We start from the raw sequence: 18,933 nt of genomic DNA on the forward strand, positions 1-18,933 counted from the left end.
CGCGCCGCCGCCGCCGCCCCGCGAGCGCCCCGGGGGGGGCGGGCAGGTGCGGCTCGTGCGCGCGAGCGAGACCCCCCCCCGGGGGCCGCGTGCGCGCGCGCGCGCTCCCGCGCTCTTCCTTTCCCCTCTTCCTCCTCCTCCTCCTCCTCCTCTCCCCGTGACGCGCCCGCCGCTCTCTCTCTCTCCGCTCCTCTTGTCTCTCCTTTCACAGAGATGCCCTCGGCTACCAACAGCACCATGGCGAGCAGCACCACCGGCGGCAGCGGCGGTGGCGCCGGCAAAGCCGCGCCGGGCAGCGAGGCCGCCCCGGCGGTGGCGGCGGCGGCCCCGCAGGCAGTGGCGGCAGCGGGTGTGAACATCACCACGGTGCAGACCGAGGCCATGAAGCAGATCCTGGGGGTGATCGACAAGAAGCTGCGCAACCTGGAGAAGAAAAAGGTGCTCCCCCGTGTCCCCCTCTGACTCCCCCCACCGCGTTCTGTCCGCCCCTGGCCTCGGAGCTGCCCCGGCCTGTTCCTTTTCGTTCCCTTGTGTCGGACCCTCCGCCGAGCCCTCCCGGGTTGTTCCCGGCGTGGCCCCCAGAGGCCGCCTGCTGGAAGGTTCCAGAAGGGCGATCGCCGTTCCCCTGGCCTGTCCCCTTCTCGCGGGGGTCCCGCTGCCCCGGGGCCCGGCCCCGCTCGGCACAGCCTGGAAGGAGTCGCGCCTGCCTTCCCTCCCTCCCTCCCTCCCCCGCCGCCGCCCGGATCCCCCTCAGCGGCGCCGCTCCCTTCCCCCTCCTTCCGCCTTTTGTTCCCGGCGGCGAGGCCTTTCCCAGCGCCGCTCCCCTTATCCGGGCTCCGTGCGGCGGATGGAGCGCTCGGGATGGAGGAACCCGGCGGGAGCGGTGCCCCGGGGCGGGCACATGGAGCGGAGCTGTAACATGGCGGCGGCCCGGCCTGCCCGGCCCGGCTCATTGTGCCGCCCTCACAAAGCCCTCACAGCCCACCCCGCCCCGCCATCGCCCTCAGCCCGGCCCTCCGCCGGCCTCGGCCCGCCTGCAACGCCTTATTTTTAGGAATGGGGTCCTGGACGTGTCGAGTATGTTTTACATTGGGCCAGCGCTCCACGTTAAACCTCTGAGGGCTTTCCAACCTACAGAGCTGCCCGTCAGTAAAATAACTAACACAGAGCCCAAAGACTCGCCTCGAAACACCACATTGCCAAGCTGAAATTAGGGATTGGTGGAAAATGATTTCGTGTCTGAAAATAATTTCATACTGAAAAATAATTTGTGTCATAGCCCTATTTTTATTTTTATCTTTAGAAGTAAACAGGCAAAATAACTCTCCTTTTTTCTTTTAACTAGCACTTTTGGTCGTAGTAGCCCAAACTAGTATTTGATACACCAGTAACACTGTGCTTATCCTCTTGATTTACTTCCAAGGACAGGTCAGAATGTTCACCTGCAAATTTTAGTTTTTCAAATACACATTTTTAGCATCATATAAAGTATTTTCAGAGGGGGAATATTAGAAGTAAAACAGTGTGTACAGGTGAGTTGTAAATGAAACAAGCTGTGCTTTACCTGTAAATAATACACTGTATGTAAATAATATACTGTGTATAAATAATACACTTACAAAGACGCTGTGTAGTGTAGCTTCCCACTTAAAAAAAATCAGCAGGGGATTTTCCTACATTTTAATAATGAAACGACCAAAACCAGCAAGCCAGGAGCTCTTAGATAAATTTGGAGTAGGAGGAGCTTTAGATCTTTGTCTGAATACTGTTGTGTGTACACAGGACGGCATCTGTGTTTTAAACTTGTTATTAATACGTGTGGATATGTGCACACATAATACTGGTCCTCAGCTCAAGAAAGGGAGCAGATCTTTATGTCTCTGTTTCAATTCAAAAAAAATGGATTGAAATTACTGTTGCAGCCAACATGCTCAAAAATTCTCTGAAAATGTCTTATATGGTGCTAAAAATGTGTATTTTAAAAACTGAAATTAGTAGGTGAGCATTCTGTCCTTTGAAGTAATCAAGAGGATAAGCCCAGTGTTATTGGTGAGGGGGTCAGCTTTCCTTGGGAGCAGCAGTTTTTTATGTACCTTTGAAAATAAATAATTTACACCTAATTTACACTTGGCTTAACCCTTCCTTTCTGAGTGGACTTTTAGTCAACTTCCATGGTACAAATGTAGTGTCACAGCAAGTGAATAAAGGGGACAAAGTGCCCTTTTTTCCTGGAAATGGCTTCTGTTGGAAGATGTTCCTTTAAAATTACTTCAGGCAGTTTGGGGGTACTCTGTGCTAGGCAATGTGGGCTTAAAGAGGAGGAAATGGCTGGGTCTTGGAAACCTGGATGTGATCTCACAGGGATGAATTAAAGTTTAAAGACTCCTAAGTCTTAATGGGCTGAAGTTGGGAAACTTACTGAGTTAGGACTCAGATAAGCACTACAGAAGTCAGTAGTTCTTGGTGTGTTAAACAGAACTACAAATTTTCGGGCTTGAGCCTCTACTTTGATTCCTCAGTCAAGAGTTTTGTAGTAAATCAGTGTTTTTTATTAAAGAGTATTGAGGGCTTTGTGTCCTAAAACAAAGCCTGTTGTACATGAGGGCCTCATTATTTTTATTTTACTTCTTGGTAAGTGTACACAAATTCATTTGTTTTCCTTTATTTTGAATCTTTGGACAAGTATATATTTTTTTAACCATTCAGGAAGTAAAATTACAGTGGATGCTGCACAGATGAGAAATCCAGTAAATCTCACTGAAACTTGTGCTTAGGTAAACATTTAATCCTTTCTTTCTCAGCAGCTTATAATGAAGGCCAGAAGAGAGAATTTTTGAGAGCTTTGTGTTTGAGAATGAATACAAAAATATAGTTGAGTTAGACCCATCCTTCTGAGGGATGTAAAATGATTGCTCTGTAAGAGGGACCATCTTACGTTTTAAGATCATGTGAGTGTGTAGCTTTTAGTTGAGGAAAAGTCACCCTTTATGAAGAAAATAGAATTTTTGAATTAAATTTAGTGTCCTGTTTCCCTCTAAACTCTGAGGATAAAATGGCATGAGCACCAAAATACAATACATAAAGTGAAATAATATTTATAGCTTTGTTCTATACTATTTTGAATGTTTCTGTATAAACTCTAAATACAAGATTATTAGTTACACTTTCATTTTCTTTTCCTAAAAGTGACCTCATTTAAAGAATGAGTATTGCTTACATAAAAAGGGACCAGGGTAAACTGAATTGCTGTTCATAAATGGATGTGAAAACATGACCTGATAATGTCTGTGTTCCCCTCACGGCTTTGTATTTGGAGATGATAGGAATGCTCTCCTGCGTTCTTCCTCTTCTTAGATGACAGGATATTTGTGTGTGCATGGAAGGGGGTAGTCAAAGGGATATTTTCTCTATGGAAGATTCAAACCTGCAACTCGAGTATATGTTGACAAACTCAGTTAATTTAAAAGTTGCCTGAACTCCTCCCAGTGTTTGTTGGGTGTCTGAGGTTACAATCCTGCCTAGAAGAAAAATACTTCATTAAGACCTGCATAATTTTCTTCTTTTCCCACCTTTTTTTTTGTTTTGTTTTAGAGGGAAAAACCTTTTCAAATTCCAAGCCAAATGAATGTAGGTTGAACTTGGGTTTTGTACCAGTGATGAATGGAAAAAAGAAAAACCCAGTTATTTTTGCTTTCACCTTGTGTCACAGAGCATGAGCTGTATAAGAACAGTTGATGAAACAAATATTCTGCCCAATGGGCAAAACAATTATTGCTAACACGTGATTTGGGGTATGGGCAGGTGTTCACAAGAGATTAGTCTTGGGCAGCTGTAAATATGAGGTAAAGCACATGATCTTTAAAAACCCAACAAAGTTGGAAAGATGGCCCGTGTTGGTTGGGGCTGGTAACTTGAGCTGCTGTTGCTTTATCAGCCTGACTGAATTTCCTACTGAGTGTAACCCTTACTGGGGTGGAAAATGAGGAGTTAACAAGTGCTGCTGTCGTTACTATGCAGGAATTCTCATGTAGCAGCAGAGGATATTTGACTTGATCTGACTTGGTTCAATAAAATGTGTTATTTCCCATGGGAAACAGCAACCTCCAGTAAAAGCTGGGATCAGTTTTCCACCGTTGTAGGTGCAGTTAATGGTGGCAGGAAGTGCCACACTTGAATTGCCCATTGGTAGCAACTTTCTGAAGTGCTTTTGACCACTATTTGGGCCACTTGGATGTTCCAGGCACATGAGTGTCTCCAGCAGCTCTCCTTGTGAAGCTTGGTTTGGAATTTATCTTTAGAAATTAAATATTACTCTGAAACAGATTTGTAAAATTTGTTTGAAATCATATATTGAAAGCCCGAATCTTTGAAACCTCTCTTGACAGCAACTTTGGTTATCAAGCTTCATGTGTGAAAATCCAGGCAGGTTATCTGTGAAATCATGTGGTGGTTGGTGCTTCCAGGTTTCAGTGTGGTCTGTTTTGTTTTTAACTTGTCTCACAGCAACTTGTGTTAACTGGATACATGGTGAGTCCTCCAAGCTGTGAAACACATTCTGGTTAAAGGTTTTCAGATGCTGCTTTGATGTTTTGTTGATGCTTTTTCTTTCAGAAGAAAAAGACACACAATGTGTTGGGAGAGCCCCATTTGTGTTCTAGAGCCCTGTTTGTGTTCTAGAACTCACTTCCTGTTGTAAAAGCAATTTATTTTGAACATAAATAATGCTTAGAGCAAAATCCAGGTCTCTTGCAGTGTAGTCAACTTCCCTGTAGATTCCTAGTTTCTGTAGGAAATGCAGTATGATGGTTGTTTGGAAAGAATATCAAAGCTTGGAGTTCCACTCCTCTGATTTAATTCTGGTAACTGAGAAAGCTTTTTTTTTTTTTACCTCTGGGGTAAGCTGCTCATGAAACTGCAGTCTCAAACAAATACAGAGTGGAGGTATTTTTTCCTCAGCTGTCAAACTTACCAGACTTTGGGGAAAAAAAAAACATAAGAGCATCTACAGCTGTTATTTCAAAAATAAATTCAGTCTAACCAGGAGACCTGTAAATGTTTTGTGTTCTGGAGTAGTGGTGTTTTTGCATCCTTACATCTTGGTTGTAACTCAGGACTGAAACAGCTTCTCAGGACTTGTTGGGGGGGCTGGGTGTATGTATTTAGAAATTGTATCCAGACGGTGAGTGTGAGAACTGTGGTGGGTTTTGAGAGGTTCTCAACTTCATGTTTAATTAAACTGATACGGTTTAAGTGTTTTACCTTTTTGATTTTTTTTCCCTGCCTATTTTTTTGAGGCAATGGGAAAACTGATTTGGTTTTGGGGTTTCACTCGGTCGTTTCTGGGCAGTTTTTGCTGCAAAGTTAAACAGATGAATGAGTGAAGGTGATGGTGGAGGCAGAGAAATTACAATGTACAGATGTAAAACAGGTTAATAAACTTCTGGTTTGTAACTTGGCTTTTCTTTTGTTTCAGTGCAAAATGTATTACACAGCTAATTTAAATTTTGGATTATCTCCATTACTGTCAAAAAAGCATCCATGCAGGTTTTGAGGTATCTCAGAAAACAGGCTTACAATGTCCCCTTCATCTTTTCTTTGCTTGTAGTGAACTTTGCATTACAAAAGGGTCACTCCAGCTGGTTGAAGAGGTTACCTTGTCCCCTAGCACCTTGTCACACACACTTGTGCTGCTGTCATTGCTATAACCATATCACTGAAATTATCTGGTTAAATATAGAGCCTCCCTCCTGCTCCTGACCCCCTTTTTTGAGGGTTATTTTTAATCTGATGATTCCAGTGATCCAGTTTAGAGCACAGCACTGTAAATGACTGTACAAGCACAGCTGAGTGGTCAGGCATTTTTAAAACCACTGTTGGTTTGAAAGGTAATGTTATGGGACTGCATTTTTTTGTTTTCACTTCAGGATGACATTTTTGAGGCAATTCAGGGGAGGTAAAGAGAACTTGGGTGTGAGGGGAAGGTGTCTGTTGCCACAATAAGTAACTGAATTTTGGATTCCTATTCAAGTAAAATCCAGGGCATAGTTAAGCAAGGAGCACTAGCACCTTCCCCCTGCCCCTGGGAGCCTGTTTGTAGTGCTTTTCTCCCAGGAAACTCCAGAATTCTTGAGTTTTCTCAGTGGAAAAAGCTGGAGCAGGGTGGCTTGCGTCCTGTACAACTGGGAGCTGCTGACTCATGAGCTGTTCAATACACAATATATGTGCTCACTTTACCACTGGATTATTATTTTTTCTACTGGTTTAGCTTTTATGCTTGGAGATCTCTATCTGAGTGAGTGAGGGTGAGGTTCTGTAAGGGGGTAAAATCAGGAAAATCTTCCCCTCTTGCAGGCACTGCAGTAGGTTGCTAAGGAGGAATTTTACTGCAGTTATTTTACAGCACTAATGCTGCTCTTAGGTTGCTGGTAGAGATTAAAAAAGAGGCATTTTGCTTAATATTTGTGTGTAATGCAGCCTTTGGATCTCAGAGTGTCTTTGGGATGATAGGAAAATGCTTACTTGGCGTTCAAAATCTTTGTGATAATGTCCAACTAAATGCACATTTGCTTGTCCTCTGCATTGCAGCTGACAGGGCTTTCCTTCCTCTGCTTTTACCTTCCCATCTGAATGTTTTTAATGAAGAACAAGTGAAGACAAGTAACTTTTCTTCTATTCCTTTGTTTTTAACTCGAATAAAACTAAGCAAAGCATATACATTAGATTTCTAAATAATTGACCATTTAAGAAAACCTTGTGCATTGTTAAACATGTTACTGCAATATCTTAATCTGAAAACACCAGCTATGCTGAAATGCAGCAGCATGGAAAAAGTATACAGGAATTGTAATTATTTAGGAGATTTTTGTCTCTTCCCACCCTCATGCCCTTAGCCACCAGAATGGATTATGTGAGTGCTTTGCAGCATTATTTTGCAATATATGTTTTCTCGAACAAAGTAGAGTTCTGGAATATGATATTCTACCCTGTTTGTTTTACTGTTGTTTATGGGTTTGTATTGCAGACTGGCTCACAGAATTTGTTGGGGTTGTTTAATGCATTTTTGTAGACCTTGTTTAAACTGGTGCTTGCAGTGTGTTTACTGTGCAGCCTCCCAAACGATTGCATCAGTGTGACCAAGGGAATCGTGATCTGCAGCAGGGGAGTCAGGGACTCCAGCGAGTAGGAGCTTAGTTTAACATTTCCTTGTGTGCAAGCCAGTTTTTGTAGGATTTAAGCCCCCTTAGGCAGGGAAGGTCTGGGTAAGCCTGGCTTTGCTTTGGAGCTCTTTTCCCCTCCCTTTTGGCTTCACAGTTCAGCCAGGCTCAGAAAATGATGAGAACTGTTCTGTGATTGCCCAACCATGTCAGCATCTGTTCTAAAATCAGTGTGGAGAGGAGTAAACTAACCTTACTTCCTGTTGTGGGAGATCTGCAATGTGGCAAATGCTCTTCAGGGCTACTTTTTTGATGTGTTTTGAACTGTGGCTGCTGTCTTTAACAACTGTTACCAGGTAGTGTCTGTCCCCAGCAGGAAATTCCCAGTAATATATTTTTGAAGCTCAGGAAGTTCTTCCTTTGACTTTGCCTTTCATCTATCAGATGAAGAAGTTAAATTTTGTATCTGACCTGTAGGACTTCCAAAGAAATAATCTGGGCTTTAGGTGACATCAAAAGGCCTGAGTCTCATAAGGGTGCTTGTGTTTCAGCAAGTGATGCTGGGCATCAAATACCTTATAAGAGGGGCTTTTCTGGTAAACTTTGGCAGACTTTGAGCTTTCTGTAAGATCTGAGGTTGAGCATAAAAGTTGAAATAACTAAAAAATTATCAGTAAAATGAAACAAAGGCCAAAAGCAAAACCAAAAAAAAAGTCACTCAGTGGGAAATATAAACCCTAAAACAGTGGTTGCATCAGGGTTTTGATTCTTTCACATCAAAAATTAGGTGTTCCTCTCACTTTTCATGTTACGCTAGATTGGGAAGATAATAGTTAAGAATTCATTTTAATAACTTTTTTATTAGATCAAGGGAAATTTCATGCCAAATACAATTGTGTGATAATACAGAAATTATGAAAACAGGTTAATAATTAGGTATATCCTTCTTAGAGACTTTACTTCCTTTTGAAGACCCTTTCTCCTTAGCCTGTAGAGTCTCTGTGTTGGGCATGCAGGAGTTTTACCTGCTTTTTTGGTCATGTCAGTGTTCTGCATGAGTTTCTATTTAAGCAGATTAGATCTGCTGAAAATTAGCCTAATGATTCCTTTTTCAGTTTCTTCCCATGAAGAAAAAAAAATCCTTAATGCTCTTGAAGGAAACTGTTTTAGAGCTATTAATATGAATTGTGTTGGTGGGCATTCTTCATAGAGGATCAGAAACTATTTTGAATTCTTAACAGCTCTTTTAACTGATGCAACTACAGAGAATTACAGTTCTGAATTGTAATAGAGTTGACAGTGGAGGTTTGCAGTCATGTTTTTGGTGGTGTAGAGATACAGTGGTAATGAGCTCTAACTCAGACCTCAGTTCAGCTCTCTGATGTTTAGACTGAAGGAAATGTGTATGAGAGCGGTGTTCCCTTTGGCAGGAATGTGTATTTCCTTAGAAATTACTCTAGTCATGAAGACATACTGTGATAACCAAATAAAGGTTAAAATATTTATCCCTTAGGAAGTATTTATATTTTTTTAACCCAGAAGACAGTTTTTCTTGGTGGTCTTTTTACATGACAGTTTCATGCTTGTGTTAGGTATTACTCTGTTTACTGGAATATTACAGTACATAATTCTGTTGGCACAAGTAGAAAAAGGCAGTAACTGGATTTAGACTCTTCATAACAGTGTTTTTCTTGCTTTTCAGAGCAAACTTGATGATTACCAGGAACGAATGAACAAGGGAGAACGTCTGAATCAAGATCAACTGGTAAAAACAAGAACAAAAAAATACTGTCCAGATTTCTGTTAAATTGTTCTGTGTTCTTGCACGGGAGGGAAGGGATGGATTTCACTTCCCCTGTGTAGTTTAGTTAGAGATGCAGCTCAGACCAATAATAAGCTCTGTCTGTGTGTCTGTCCCAGCTCTCAGTGCAGATGTGGAGCTCTAGATGAGCTCTGTGCTGCTTCTCTTCTTGTTGGGGCTGGTTCTTAAAGTAGGTTTTTGGAGAGCTCAGTTCAACAGCAGTTTTGCAGTTGTTGTAAATACAGAACAAATAAGAATTTAAATTCGGTTGTGTGATGCAAACATGCATATTGATACTTGAAGAGATTGCCAGATGCTCAGTAATCAACAGTGTTTTCTTGATGATTTTTAACACTGAGAAAGTGAAGCAAAAAAAAGGTACTTGTAGCTATTGCAGCTGTTGACACTTAAAAGATTATGAGCTGCTTCCCTTGGTCCATGTGCTCTTTTCATCTGCCAGGGCTTCCTCACTTGGGCCCTTCTGTGCCAGCTGAAAACTGAAATATCTGTGTTTTTTTGTTTTGTAATGGCATCTTGTGAAGATAAAGGTTGCTGTTTGAGGAGCAGGGCAGAGAACTGACGTGTCATGTTGAGGAGGGATGCTCATGATTAAGTTTTAGGAGGGCAATATCTTGACTGCCAGACTTGAGAAAGCCCAGGAAAATCAAAATTTTACTTACCATAGTTGCAGTCCCATTCAGGGATGCTGTGTCTCACTTAGAAACTAAAAATGTGGGGATTTATTTGTTAAAAGTCTGTGGGGTTTTTTTTCTATTTGTGATGATTTACATTTACTTGTGGTTTTCTCTGGGTTTTTTTTAAGGATGCAGTGTCAAAATACCAGGAAGTGACAAATAATCTGGAATTTGCTAAAGAACTGCAGAGGAGTTTCATGGCTCTGAGCCAAGATGTAAGTAAAGATCAAGCCATGCCATGTTTGTTTTCCAAACCTTTGGGCTTTAAACTCCTTTTCACTGGTGCAGTCAGTAGTCACCTCTGTTTACAGAGATTAATTGGTCATGGTTTCTTGTATGTTTGACTCTTTTATTCTATATATTAGTTGGTGTCAGTTTTTCTGAAGATGATTTCTAAAAGATTTTCCTAATGCACTAAATAAATGTATGGAAACAAGAATAATGACATAATTTTCTGACAGAAAAATAAGTGTTGAAAACAGTGGGATCACAGAACAGGTCTGTCATGCAATGTTATAGGTGGTCACTTGCTGCCAATTTTCTTAAAGAAGGGATTTCACAGGCCTGCTTCTGACTCTGCCAGGTGACTGAGGGCTTTCATTTCTTGATTTACCACATGGTGTAGTCTCAGCACTTGAAAGCATTGCATTTCCTTTTTTACAAGATTCTTCCTGTCTTGTTAGTTGCAAATAGTCTGAAACTATAGTCTGAGACAAGATTAATCTTATTTTCATAAATGAACTGAACACTAGTAAAATGAGTAATCTTTTGGGTTGGTGTTTCATCAAGGATGCAGAATAGGTGTGATCAAGAATTCAGTTCTAAAAAGTTTTGGAAAGAGCAGAAACACTGGAGGAATTGGTTGTGCAGTGGGTGTTAGTGCAGCAGACTGGTCTAACGAGTGTATTTAGTTTGTGAACAGACTACGTGATAATTTGAAGGGCATCAGCATCCACGTGTTACAAACAGCTTTCTCCATTCGTTCTGGCTGTAAATTTGTAGGACTCTAAGCCAAACTGTTCCTTTGCTTTTCTTGCATGAGGGTTCCATCTATGTTTATGGAATGTTAGTAATGGAGAACTTGTCTTTTCTGGACAAGTTTGTCCTGAGGTATTTCCCTGGTCAGCTGACAGCAGTCAGTGAACCCAAATTGGTGCTCTGCTTTCAAACTTGGTTGCAGTTTTTCCTGATTGTAGTTAGTTTTCATGCAGTTGATTTTAAGATATGTCTCTGATGTTAAAAAAGAAATGTAGATGTTTCAAAGAGAGAAAGTTACTGTCACAAACTACATTTTTGGAAAGAGAAGATTTAAGCAAAAAAGGAAACAAGCTGAATTTGGGATACTTAGATTAAGAATAGAGGAAACATCCTGTAGGTTCAGGCTAGTGTTGCATTTAAGACCTGTGTTGTGACTGCAGGTTTAGAAGGTTCAGTGCAGAGCACAGGGTTGATGGTTGTCATCCACTCCCTTCCAGCATCTGTGAGAATGCCAGGGTAGATGCAGATTTGTTCTCTGTAGTGTCTGACTGGGGACCTCATGTCCAAGAATTTCTTTAAACCCTTTCTGAACTGGCTGATCCCATCTATCTCCCCAGCTTTTCATGGCAAAACATTCCATGAGTTCCCTCCTGTGGTACACGAAAAAACGAAGAATACTTTTGTTTCTCTGTTTTAAGCTGCTCTCCTGGTTGTTCCAATGAATCCCTCCTCCTATCATGGGATATGGTGAATATCTCTGTACCTTTTCTTAGCAATAAAAGCCATTTCCAATCTGTTTTTTCCTTGGGATCCCTCAGATCCAGAAGACAATAAAGAAGACAGCTCGCAGGGAGCAGCTGATGCGGGAGGAGGCTGAGCAGAAGCGTTTAAAGACTGTGCTGGAGCTGCAGTTCATTCTGGAGAAGCTGGGGGACGATGAAGTTCGCAGCGACTTGAAACAAGGCTCCAGTGGGGTCCCAGTGCTGACAGAGGAGGAGCTCACAATGCTGGATGAGTTCTACAAGCTAGTTTACCCTGAACGAGACATGAACGTGAGGTAGGGTTACAGCAAAGAGCTTTTCTTTCTAATTGTCAGTCACCTCATGTATTTACTGTAGTAATTGAAAGATTTAGTAAGAAATTAACTCTTACTAATTATTTTTTAAGGTTGAATGAGCAGTATGAGCAAGCATCTGTTCACCTGTGGGACTTACTGGAAGGGAAAGAAAAACCAGTTTGTGGAACAACCTGTAAGTGTAGCCTCAGTATGAAGAGAGACAGCACACTGAATTTGTGCTTGAATTACAATACACTTCTGATATAAGAGAACTTAGACATCTGCTTATCTTTGTGAGTTTTTAGAGTAACTGCTTTTTTTTCAGATCTTGGCTGAACTAACAATAACTTCTGAAGTGTGGGCTCACTGTGTAGTGTATTTTTTTCATCCTGACACAGCGTTACTCAGTATTTAACCTGCTGTTTCAGCAGTATTCTACTGCTGGTGGTGCTTAGTAGCAATTCTTTGTTTTCTGGAAACCTGTGTGAGAACAAGGAGCTTTGTCAATAACATCTAATACATAAACTTTAATGGCCTTCATTAGTGGGATGTTCTCTCTCCCTTGGCTCCTGCGGAAAGCGTTCTGGTTTTGCCATATTTTCATTGATGAACTCTGCAGACCAGGGCGTGATCATGCCAGTAGGCTGCTTTTTTGCAGAAATGAAAATCTCCACAGTAATCTCCAGTAATGCTGCCTTGCCAGTGTGGCTGGTTTCTTTTGGGTTAAGATGCCCAACCACTCATCTAAGGCATTGAATGAAAGTGGTTTTGTTTTCAAAGGCTGGTTTGAACCACTTCACCACATGGGAAGACCCTTCACAAAGATGGTACCTGTGTAAATTTGTTTTGTAAGAAATTGTTTTACAGTAATGTTTTTTTAATGAGGAAATTACAAACAAGTCAGAGACAGTTGAAAGTTCAGTGAGTTCTGAAAACTTTCCAAACTGAAAACTAAGGAACCAGAGATGATTTTTTTAATAGCAGGAATAAAAGAAAAAAAAACCAACAAAAACAACACTTCGAAGTGTTTCACAAATCTTCTGAGGAGTATTATGTGCTCTTAAGGTTATTCTTGCCCTTAAGAAAGTGGGTTATTTATTTAATGTAACCTAGTAAGAAGTCCTGTAACAATAGTGGTCGTGCATTAGCTTGGGACAGCAACATCTCCCCAGCAAAAGGGTAGTAAAATTTCTGTGATCTTAGGGAAGGAAGGCAGAGATGATTAGGATTGGGTTAGTGTTAATCTTACACTTGCACTTTCCTAGACAAAGCCCTGAAGGAGGTGGTTGAACGGATCCTTCAGACCAGTTACTTCGACAGCACCCACAACCACCAGAATGGGCTGTGTGAGGAGGAGGAGGCAGCACCTGCCCCTGCAGTAGAAGACGCTGTGGCAGAGACTGGTAAGAACATCAGGATGCCTGGGAGTGAGGTGTTTGTGTTGTACTGGCTGGTCTCTGGGTTCCTCACACTGATTACATTGCAAATTAAAGTTCTTCCTGCCTGAGGCTTTCCCATTTTTCGGTCATTCCCACCGGTTTAATCCTTTGTTAGGAGGGAGCAGTTTTGAAGCCAAGTCTTAAGCTTACACACTTAAACTTGGGAATATTGTATCCAATTTTAAGAAAAAATCATTACTTCTTTCCTTTTTGAATATGGAGAAACTAGAAGCTTGGGGTAGCTGAACATGACTCTCCCCAGCAAGAATTTAATGTGGGCTTTTTCTTGCTAATTCAAAACTTGGAGGTTATTTTTTTATTACTAGTTCTCTGTTATTGCCCCTGACATTTTCTCTTCATTCTGAGTTACAAGAAGAGCATTTTTCATCTAATTTTGTATCTTCTTGATCTGTAACATATGTGGGTGGTGGGGTTTTTCTGTTTGTTTGTTTTTGTGGGATTGTGTTGTGGTTTGTTGGGGTTGGGTTTTTTTTGTTTGGGTTTGTTTTTTTTTTGGGGGGGGGGGTCTTCTCTTTGGGTCTTTTGCTTGGTTTTCTTGTTTGATTTTCTCATACAAGGTGTTTTTTTCCCACATAAATTATGCATTTCTTTTTCTTACAGAACCTGATGCAGCAGAAGAATTTACTGAACCAACTGAAGTTGAATCAACTGAGGTATTATTCACTGGAAAGATTGTCATTTTGTATACCTTTAATGCCACTTACTTTTACTTTCATACCCTTTCTTATTTTTATTTTAGTATGTAAACAGACAATTCATGGCAGAGGCTCAGTTCAGCAGTAGTGAGAAGGAACAGGTAGATGAGTGGACAGTTGAAACGGTTGAGGTAAGATCTTGTGTACTGCAGGTAAAATTGCAATCCCTGTTTCTGCTGGCTCACAATTCATGAGAGGTTTTAGTATTTCATCCCTTCTCCCCCAATATATAAAAAAAATACATATATTTAAGTAGGCTTGGACTCACCACTCATTCTTTAATTACATATTTAGCTCAGGAGTAACTAAAATAAAAAGAAATAAAACTCATGCAGTCTGGCTAAGTTTACAGAGAACTTGCTTTTGTTCATTAGTGGCTTACTTGGGAAAACAGGACTTAAAAGTCTTGGGCATAAAAAAAAGACTTGAAATAGTTTTTTGAAGCCTTTTTTTTAGGAGAACTTAGCTGCTAATACAGAACTTCAAGTTTATCTGCCCAGCTGCTGACAGCATGGCATAGTTGTGCTTTCATTGAGCAGGTCCATGGAGAGGGAGCTGAAATTAGTAACTCAACTAATAACCTCCTTCAGGTTGCTTATGTGCATAATTTTATGTTCAAATATGCTTGTATGTTGTCTCTGCCTTCAAGAACTACAGTTCCTCAAGTATTTCACTTGTTACTTCTTTGCAGTTGAGTGATTGTTCACTTGTGGTGTTTGTGGCACACTGGGTTTGGGATCCATTCCCAGTTTAGTGATTCATGCTCTAGAATTTATGTTCTTCATGTGCTGGAAAGGACAAGTCCCATGGAGTCATTCAAATGTTTAATATGTTGGAATTTGATTTGTGTCCATCTGTTAGAAACAATTATGAGCAGCACCTTGCAGGTGCTGGAAATTTCATTTTTTCATTCACTTTACCAGCAAAGTCCAGGTTGTCAATTTTTTAGACTCTTCCTTGGTGTCTTCAGGCTGTTTTAAGTGTAGGAGTGGAGTAAGTGTTCAGCATCTTGTGGTGAAAAAGAGAGCAGCTGTTTTGATCCTGCCTGATTTTACATGGAGTTGGGCTGAAATTTGTATCTTAGGGTGTTCAGGACCACTGAAAGATTTAACTAAGGATGGGTGTGAGGTTTCTAGAACTAACCAGACAACTTTGCCGTGGATGTGAATGTTTGGTAGTTTATTGTCATAGTATTCCATTCCCTTACTTAAACCAAAAATATCGCTGCTATTGAATGTGTTTTAAGAAGTCTTTTTAAAAAACTGAAGAAACTGTCCAAGCCACACAAAAAAGTCATGCTCAGTTGAAGTATTCTTAAAAGGCCCAGCATTTTAAAATTATTAATTGATTGGCTTCAATCTAACTTAATTACACCCATAGTATATTTGTGTTTACACCAAGTGTCCAGAGTGGCTCAGTTCTCTGTAGTTCTTAATGCTATGGATGAAGACGCAATTCAGGTTGTAAATTTGTATCTCAGATTTCAGAAGCTCCTCATTTTTCATGCATCTTTACTAGTCTGCTAAGTCTGCACTGTCTGAGCTTTGTTTTCATAGAACAGTACAAAGAATATACACTGAGGTTGTCCTTTCTGTCCCAGTATCTTGGACATTGTAAAAAGGAATCATGTAAAAAATGGAGAGTTGAAGACTTTCTCTGTAATTAAGAACCTTATTTTCTCAGATGTAACATAAACGGGGAAATTGAGAATATCTGCCTTTGACATTGGTTTTACTGCCTTTACTGGCATCACAGTCCAATTTCTCATGGGAATTCAACTGACTTGTCCTTAGGGAAGCTCATGGTGCACAATGTATAGAGCTTTTGTGCTCTTCAGCTCAAGATGGTTGTGGCATTAATAGAGTGATAGCTGGGAATTTTGCAAGCTGAAAGAGAACATTTGCTCAGAAAATCTCCATAGTTGTTCCTGAGGAGGAAGGATATCATAAACTCATCTTTTTCAGTAGATGGGATACAGTCACGATTTCTGTGGTATGTTTGTAGTTTGAGAAGTGATGGTGTCTCACAGGACATTTTTTGTATGGGCCTTCTGAAGTTTTGAATTAAAGAATTTGCTTGTGAATTTTCCAAGTGTATTTGGATTATATGATGTTCTCATTTTGGTGAATATGTCCTTTACTGGTAATAGTATTTATGGGGTTTTGTGTTGTTGTTTGGTGGGCTTCTAATTGATTTTTTTTTTAAGTGCTTTCTTTGTAATAAGGAATAACCTGAATCTGTTTGTATGCAAAATTCTGTCTTAAATTATGGAGCGTTGGTTGGATGGATTTTTTGTCAAATTGGAACCTGTTCTCAGACTGCCAGAGTACGAGTTCATTCTGGTTGGTCTGTGGTCTCATTAAGGGAAGGTTTTCCCTTTCCCCCTGTCAGTCTCCTGATTGTGTCTGGTGGCTCTTTCTGCTGCCAGTGTCAAGGGCAGGGTGTCAGAGGGGAGCCTACAATTTGAGTCAAATATTATTCTGCCGACAGGTTCAACTCTCCTGAAATAAAGTTGTACTGTGCTGCACTGTCCCCAGGATCAATGGACATGCATGGCCAGGAATAATTTGATTTTTGAGTAATGATCCTTTTATTTGAGTGATCTCTGTACCTTTTCATGCAGCACTGTTAGAAAGCTGTTAAATTTAGAACTGTCCATTGGCAACTGAACACACTCATCTTGAAATTTATTTAGCAGTCTCATCCTATTATGATTGTACTAGGTCAAAGTACCTGGTGGTGCTGATGAGACTAAAGGAATAGGCCCTAAACGATTCCTCTTGACATTAAAAGAGGAGTGATGAAAAAGATGATCTAGAATCTGAAGCACCATCTGAAGTTCCTACTGTACTATTGGTGAAAAAGGAAAATGATAACATTTTGTCCCTGTTGTGTGTTGTTGACGATTCCATCAGCTTGTATTTTTGTCCTGAAGATACTGGATTGTTATGAATGACTTGGACTTACATAAGTTTAATGATAGTGCTTAAATAATCGAGAGTATTTTTGGTAATAATTTTGCAGAAGACAAGTAGCTGATGGTTTTACAACTCAAGTTTCACCAAGTGATCTGGCTTGTGTTTTTTCTTTGACTTTCAAACTCTGTAATGTGCCAAAGGTCTCTATATGTGATCTGAATAACATTTTGAGATAATTTTTTATTTCTTTATTTGGAAACAGTTAAGATTGTGAAACTTGGGGACTGTGTGATAGACCAGAGCAGTTGTGCCTTGGTACTTACATGGGATTTGTCAAATTGCTTCTCTGTGGATGGCTAATAGCAGTGATTTGGATCTGAAGGGAATCTTGAAAAGGGACTATAGGTTGTGGATAGTTTTTAGTTTTGTTGATATTTTCTGTTACAGATGGCTAGGGATTTGGTCAGGGATCAAGTTACTGGAGTTGAGGCAATTGCATGTGCAGAATGTCATATCTAAAAAAGGTTTGGAAGAGTGAGCAAGAATTAGGAATACTGGAAGATGCTGTGTGTTTCTTTGAGAAACCTAAATAAAAAAATATACAGGCTTTAGTGGCAATTTGAAGTTTAAAGTTCAGACCTGTGATAATAGGACTGGTTTGTCATGTGTCCCAACTACTGTAGAAAAGTGTCTCCTGCAGTTCTAATGAGAAATCAAGTATTTCACATAGATATTTTGAACTTTCAGGTGCATGTATCCTAATTTATATCCTGTGCAACTGTAGGCTTAAGGCATTCCTGTTTATCTGGAAGATTATTAATATTAGAAGCTCATGGGAATAGAGAAGTGATAGACAAGTTATTGACAATGGTGTTTTTAAAGGACATTTGTTGACATGAAAAGGGCACTTCTGTATTCTGGGAGCTGCTCAAAGCAAAACTGGTTTAGGGACATCCAAGTGCTCCTTTGTGCAGCTCAACTGTCCTCGGTTGCTGTTTGTTTTCAAACTCTTTGATGATGGATGTTCTCAGCTGCTCATGTCCAGCTTTCCTGGTGGCTCTGCTGTCTCTGATAAGGTGGTATTTGTTGCACATTTGATGTGTTGCCATATTGGAATCTGTCTGGTAAATCTGAGCTTTCCTGCCCACTGCGAATTGTGCTTCTGCTTCTGGGCTTCTGGTGTCCCCCCATGGTGCTGCCTTGCAATCTTCGTCATGCAATGCTGCCTGCTGTTCCCTGAGACAGTAAATCAGTTTGCTAGGATAAAAGTGGCTATGAAAATTGACCATTTTGAAGTCTTAAAAAAGACCCAAAAATTCTGACTCCACTTGCACTTACTAAAAATAATTGTTCCCCATTTGTGCATATTTCTGAAGCTGTCTCAAATCCTGCTATAAAAAATCCCCCTAGTATTGAACAAACGTTTTATTAATGGGGAAAAGAGTAGATGGAGAGAAAACAGCACTATAATCCTGTGACTGCTGAGATTAGTAGCTGCCGCTGATACTTGGCATGACTGTAGGATGTAGTACTTTTCTTCAACATCACTACAGTAATTCCATCCATAATGAGTTAGGCAATAGCCATAAATTCCAAGAACTACCAAGTCACTTTTGTGTTGACTGGAGCTGAAATTTGAGTTGGTTGCTTGTCTCTTGTTAGGTCGTAAATTCGCTGCAGCAACAGACACAAGCGACATCTCCTCCTGTTCCTGAACCTCACACGCTCCCCACTGTGGCTCAGGCAGATCCTCTGGTGAGAAGACAGCGAGTACAGGACCTCATGGCACAGATGCAGGGCCCCTACAACTTCATGCAGGTATTTCTCTGTTCTGAGTGCTCGTATTTTTATTAACAGACAGTAAATTGGATTTGATTTTTTTTTTTTAATTGCTTTTTAATTTTTTCCCTTCAGGACTCCATGCTGGAATTTGAGAACCAAACACTTGATCCTGCCATTGTATCTGCACAGCCCATGAACCCAGCACAGAGTTTGGACATGCCACAAATGGTTTGCCCTCCAGGTTTGTAATGGTAAATCCTAAACATAAATATTGGGGAAGCCTGCAAGTCATCTGTTAAAAATGCTTCAGTTACTGCTGCAGAGTAAAAGGATCACCACAAGTAATGGTACAATCCTGGTCAAGTGTGTTTTTCTCAGAAAGGTACACTAGTT

At 40.7% G+C, this 18,933-nt stretch overlaps 1 protein-coding gene across 2 annotated transcripts in view; it reads left to right on the forward strand.

Moving 5' to 3' along the window:
- CAPRIN1 (cell cycle associated protein 1) overlaps positions 1 to 18,933 on the forward strand; it is a 30,218-nt gene that overhangs the window by 739 nt on the left and 10,546 nt on the right. The window contains exons 2-11 of one of the 2 annotated variants that reach the window (XM_027667375.1): positions 212 to 438; positions 8,857 to 8,919; positions 9,779 to 9,865; positions 11,447 to 11,685; positions 11,796 to 11,878; positions 12,951 to 13,088; positions 13,746 to 13,798; positions 13,885 to 13,971; positions 18,421 to 18,576; positions 18,673 to 18,781. In XM_027667375.1, coding sequence (XP_027523176.1) covers positions 214 to 438; positions 8,857 to 8,919; positions 9,779 to 9,865; positions 11,447 to 11,685; positions 11,796 to 11,878; positions 12,951 to 13,088; positions 13,746 to 13,798; positions 13,885 to 13,971; positions 18,421 to 18,576; positions 18,673 to 18,781 — 1,240 coding nt within the window. In that variant the 5' untranslated portion in view covers positions 212 to 213. The remainder of the gene's footprint in view (positions 1 to 211; positions 439 to 8,856; positions 8,920 to 9,778; positions 9,866 to 11,446; positions 11,686 to 11,795; positions 11,879 to 12,950; positions 13,089 to 13,745; positions 13,799 to 13,884; positions 13,972 to 18,420; positions 18,577 to 18,672; positions 18,782 to 18,933) is intronic. The other variant, XM_027667376.1, reaches the window with a different exon arrangement.

Source organism: Corapipo altera, unplaced genomic scaffold (assembly GCF_003945725.1).
Source record: "Corapipo altera isolate COAL_440 unplaced genomic scaffold, ASM394572v1 114, whole genome shotgun sequence".
NCBI classification, from domain to species: Eukaryota; Metazoa; Chordata; class Aves; order Passeriformes; family Pipridae; genus Corapipo; species Corapipo altera.